At 58.1% G+C, this 5,340-nt stretch overlaps 1 protein-coding gene across 1 annotated transcript; it reads left to right on the top strand.

The window, feature by feature from the left end:
• Positions 1–1,468: 1,468 nt before the first annotated feature.
• Positions 1,469–3,184, top strand: LOC140682077 (uncharacterized). The gene is made up of 2 exons (XM_072923000.1): positions 1,469–2,190; positions 2,966–3,184. Exons 1-2 carry the CDS (start codon positions 1,483–1,485, stop codon positions 3,173–3,175), a joined length of 918 nt encoding a protein of 305 aa, XP_072779101.1. The 5' UTR covers positions 1,469–1,482; the 3' UTR covers positions 3,176–3,184.
• Positions 3,185–5,340: the final 2,156 nt, after the last annotated feature.

Below are 5,340 nucleotides of genomic sequence, written 5' to 3'. Positions count from 1 at the left end.
GGTGGGGTGGGGGGGAGGGGGGGTTGGGGGGGGTGGGGGGGAGGGAGGGGTGGGGGGGGTGGGGGGGGGAGGGAGGGGTGGGGGGGAGGGAGGGGTGGGGGGGAAGCAGAGGGGGTCACGTCACTCAGCGGCATGAACAGACATATAAAAAAAAAAGAATGAAAAAAACACACCAGCAGCCGTCCTCCAGGGCCCTCCCCCCCACCCCTCCCTCCCCCCCCTCCCCCCCACCCCACCCTCCCCCCCCTCCCCCCCACCCCTCCCTCCCCCCCCTCCCCCCCCCACCCCACCCCCCCCACCCCACCACCCCCCCCAACCCCCCCTCCCCCCCACCCCACCCCCCCCCACCCCCCCTCCCTCCCCCCAACCCCCCCTCCCTCCCCACCCCTCCACCCCCCCCCTCCCTCCCCCCCTCCCACCCCACCCCCCCTACCCCACCCCTACCCCACCCCTCCCACCCCCTGCCCCTCCCCTCCCACCCCCCCGGCCCCGCCCCCCCATCCCTCCCCCTAACCCCCACCCCCCCCTCCCCCCAGAGCCCCCTCCTAATGAGGGGGCCCTTCCTCACCCCCCCACCCCCCAGGACCCTCCCTGCCCCCGGCCCGACCCCCAGTGTGATGTCGGGAAAGCCGGAGCCCCGGCAGTGTCGGCCCGTGTGTTGCACTGTAATGGGGGGACCCGCAGAGCGGCTCCTGCCCCGTGTGGGGACCCCAGCGAGGGCGGGGGGCGCCGGGCTCCGGCCCTCTGGGCTTTATTATCCGGCACCCCGAGCCCCGCGGCTGCGAGGAAAGAAGGAAAAGGGGAATGGGCAACGAGAACAGGGCAGCACAGCGGCAGCCGAGAGGAAGGGGACAAGGACAGGGGGCAGGGGGACAGAGGTCGGGGTGCGCGGGGCAGTCGGGGAGGGGGCTGGGGGGAAGGCAGGGTGGAGGAAGGAAAGGAAGGATTGAAGGCAGGTTTGGGGAAGGAGGCGGAACGTGTGGAGCCGGGAGGGGAGCAGGGAAAGGGGGCGCGGGAGAACCCGGCTGGGGAGGGAAGGAAGAGGGACAGGATAGAGGAACAGGGTAGGGGTGAGTAGGGGAATAGAAAGGGAGGAAAGGGAAAGGGGTGTAGGGGGGGCCGCCCGGGGGGGAGGGAGGGGAGGGCTAGGGGGGAGAGGGAGGGGGGGGGTTTGGGGGGGGGAGGGTGTAGGGGGTGGGGGAGGGGAGGAAGGGAGGGTACACAGGAGAGGTATAGAGAAAAAGAAACGCAAAAGAACAGAAACACAGAAGCAAAGAAATATAGAGAAAAAGAGAAAAAGGGGCCCGCCCGGCCGCAACCTCCCGCCCCGAGCGCCCAGCGTCAAATGGCTCTGCCCGGCCCTCCCCGCCGCTTAAATCCCCCCGGCCCCGCCCCGCGCAGGCGCGCTGGGGCCCCGCGCACCTGTGCGCGCACCTGTGCTGGCCCCGCCCCCGGCCCCGCCCCCCGCCCCCCCGCCCATAAATGGCGGCGGATCCGCGCCCGCCTCACATTCTGCGGGGGATGCTCGGCCGGGCTGCGGCGGGACCGGCGCTCGGAGCGCCGTGCGGAGATCGGATCGGGGCTGCTCCCGGCGCTGCGCGGCGCCCGACGGGCTCAGGTGCGACCGGGACTGGGATCCGGGCCCGGGGATTTGGGCCCCGGTCCCGCCCGTGGCTGCTGTGGGAGCCGGGCAGAGCCGCTCCTTCCTCGGCGGGCAGGGTGGGGGTGCCGGGGCCGGAGGATCGGGGCGGGATCGGGGCGGCGATCGGGACCGGCACCGCCGCTCCGCCGGGGCCGCCGCTCCCGCTCCGCCTGCGCCCGGTGCGGGGCTGCAGGAGCCCGGAGCCCCCGGAGGGCAGAGAGCACCTCCGGTCCTTGGCTCGGCAGGGCAGGAGCTGCCGTGCCCGGCCCGTGGCTCGCAGCGTGACCAACGCACGGCCCGGCACGGGCACCGGGGCACCGGACAGCGCTGGCACGGACGCGGCTCAAGGGCTGCCCGTGGCTCCTCGGCCGGGGGCTGCTCCCCACAGGCGCGCAGGGATGCTTCAGCCCGGACAGACGGCACCGACAGCCCGGAGGGACCCCAGGGAACGGCTGGCATCACCTGGGAACGGAGGCACGGCCGTTTGCAGAGGGGCTCTGACAGCAATCCCCGTTTCTGACCTCCCCGAGCTCCCACACAGCTGCCAGGTATGTCCCAGCCACCCCAAATCTCCTCCCTCTTTTCCAGCCTGAGGCCATCATCCACCAGCAGCGTTTGTGATTTATTAAAAAAATATGGATATTGATCTAGTATCGAAATCCAACTGTGACGGACAAAAACTCTCTAACAGTTTAAAGTTAGCAAGTGTGTGTTTATTCGACGCCGGGCAGCGTGCGGGATCGCTCCCAAATACACACCGCCCCTTCCAGGTGATTACAGAGTCTTTTTATCCATACAAGTATTGAATACACAAAATACAAATACATATTCATAATTTTGGTACATCCCATTCCCCGCTTCGTATGCTAATCACTCCAAAAGCTATTAAGCATGCGTAGTTTGTCCCTTGAAATGGGTCGGTGGTCCCTTTCATGGGGAGGGGTCCCAAAATGAGGAAGTAAATGACGTCTTCCTCCTTCTGACCTTTCTACCTTTTCAATGCAAGTATGACAAATGAACTCTTGGTAGAACTCCCATTCCTTGTCTTCAATTGGTTTCAGAACAGAGGAGGCCCACAATTGTCTTATGTTCCTAAAAGCTATTTATCAGTTTCTATATTCTTCATTATAAACCCAGCTAACTAAACATTGTGCTGACAAGCAATTAATTATTAGTTAACTACTAACTCCTAACTTCATCAAGGCCTACTCATTTATTATTCTTATTTTAATTAATTCTAGACTTATTTCTCTTAGCTCCTCAAAATCTCTAAATGCCTTAAAGTTCACGTTTCATTTGAGCCAAGGCAATCTTCCCTCACAGGTACTAAATCCCAAGCCACAGCCTCGGAGATGCCTTAAAATCAGAGGTTCGAGTGCGATGATGTCTGGAGATTTCCAGGGAGCCAGCTGGAGGTGCAGAAGTGATGGAAAACTCTCACAGGTGGGTCCCACTGGAGGTGTGCTGCAGGCAGGGATGTGCATCCCTTTCCTGAGGGAAAAGGACATGCAGAGGCCGCTGCTGAGGCTCTGAAAGGAGCGGAGCTTCTACAGGACAGATGTTCTGCCTCAGCACAGGCCGGGAGTGCATCCAGCCACCGCCTTGTCCTGCTTTAAAACATCAGCTGGAGCCTGAGCTCCGGGGGGTGAAATCAGCTGAGTTCCAGGGAACTCTGTCAAGTGACTCCAGACACAGCCCTGGGCTGGGGGATGAGGGTTTTAAATAGCAAGTTCTATAGAATAGAGACCTGTCCTTGTCCTGATCCCACTGAGCTTCCCTGGAACCTCTGCTGGTTCCTGACACAGCTGGTGCTAAAGTGGCAGCTCTGCATGGGAATTTCCACTCTCCACGAGGCACTGTCAGGTTATTCCAGCAGGAATTCAGCAGGGAACCTGGGGCTGTGGGTATAATTAATCTGAACTAGCAAAGCTGATACTGAACCCCAAATCCAGGCACCACGCAGAGAACAATCTTTGTGCAAAATCCCCTGGGTGAGGAAGTTTCAGCAGCCAAATGTATAGAATGATCTAAATCCCAGCAGCCAGCATCCCCCAGAGGGACAATCCAAGTGCCAGGGTGGGAGCCCTTGTCCTTCCCCTGCTGCTGGTGGGACAAATTCCCCTCGGCACAGCTGGCTGGGCGGGAGCTGAGAGCAGGAGGGGCGGGAGCAGGGATGGGAGATGAGGCAGCTGGAATGTCACCTGGAGCAGCTGAACACGTTCTGTCCCTGCAGCAGCCAGGAGCCAAAGCAGATCCCTCCTGGCCGGGCTGGAGGGCAGCTGCTGCATCTGCTCTGGGGGAAAACTCCTTGCCCCTGCCAGGAGAGCTGACTCTGCTTTTCCTCCAGCTCCTGAGCAGTGTCAGGGCCACAGGGAGGGAGTTCAATCCCAAAAAATCCCCACAGCCCCCAGAGTGAATGATCCAGGCCGAAAAAATCAGCATTGAGATAAAAAACTTAAAGCTCTGTCAAAAAGGCTGTGACAACAGTGCAGTGGGATTCCCAGGAACCTTCTGGTTTGCTCTCGGAATGCTCTTGGTTCTCTTTCATGTGTTTTTAGTCTCTCAACGGGCAGCTTGAAGAATTTATTCTGGGACTTAGAGGTTGAGCAGGGTGGGCTCTGGATTGACTTTCGCCTCTGGTGCCACTTTGTGCGAACACAACTTGGCCAGGCTGGGTGAACTCATGGCCTCAGCTTTCCCCTCCAAAATGTCCCTCACTTATTTCCCTGCGGGTGAGCTGGGATTTGGCCCCAGACTGTCACTCCTCACCTCCCCGTGCCCGCACAGTGTCCGTTCTGTTCCCCACAGAGCCCTGGGGACACCAGGGGGTCCCTTTGCCTTCTCCCGCCCCTTTCCAGCCCGAGGCTCCTCTGCCCTTGTCCCACACAGCACAGGGGCACAAAAGGGGAAAGGCTCCAGAAAACATTTCTGCAATTAACCAGCAATTATTTCAATTCCCCAGTGAGAAGAACGTGAACTCACAGCCACCGAGGCCTGACAGGTTCCTGCAGTGAGAGCTCAGCGCTTGTCTGCAGAGGTGAGTGCAGCACCTGAAAGGAAAAAAACACAGGGGAAAAATGTGATTTATTTTGCTTCAAAGTTATTTCAAGTTCTTAAAGCCCAACCAACTTTTCTCTTGATTTTGGTCGGGTGAAACAGGAGCAGTGGGCAGGGGTCGTGCCATTGATGCGGACGTGCCTGATGCTTGCTGGGGCAGAAAAAGTAGATCCAACTCACCTTATGTCAAGCAGTTATTAAAACAGATTTATAGCTCTTTAAACATAGCACCCTTTAATTACCATAATGTTTCTTCCATGAGTTTAACTAATTCTCAGTGTATTTTATAAAACTTAAAATAACACCTCCTCCCCATAAAACAGACTCATCAAGCATTAGACAAAAAGTCCTAGTTCCAGTCTCACGCTCCCACATCTAACCAAAGGAGACCTTCCCCACAACCAAACAAAAAATCAAAATAACATACCATACAACTCAGCTGTATCCAAAAACCCTCACCTTTATTTCCTCCAAACGCCAAATACTCTTCAAATTCTAAATCAAAAACTCTTAGAAAAACAACAAAAACCATCAAAACATACTTCAAAAATAGAAAAGCCTAACCATATAAATATTTTTTCAAAGCCCACAAAAAATATAAAACAATCTAATCAATATCCTGCATTTAAAAAAACCCCACT

The sequence above is a fragment of the Taeniopygia guttata genome, chromosome W (assembly GCF_048771995.1).
Source record: "Taeniopygia guttata chromosome W, bTaeGut7.mat, whole genome shotgun sequence".
NCBI lineage: Eukaryota > Metazoa > Chordata > Aves > Passeriformes > Estrildidae > Taeniopygia > Taeniopygia guttata.
This window is presented reverse-complemented; position numbering and strand designations above follow the sequence as displayed.

Coding starts and splice junctions, on each gene's coding strand:
- LOC140682077 (XM_072923000.1), top strand. CDS start 1,483: ATGGCGGCGGATCCGCGCCCGCCTCACATTCTGCGGGGGATGCTCGGC. Junction 2,191..2,965: donor AGCTCCCACACAGCTGCCAG/GTATGTCCCAGC, acceptor CTTCCCTCACAG/GTACTAAATCCCAAGCCACA.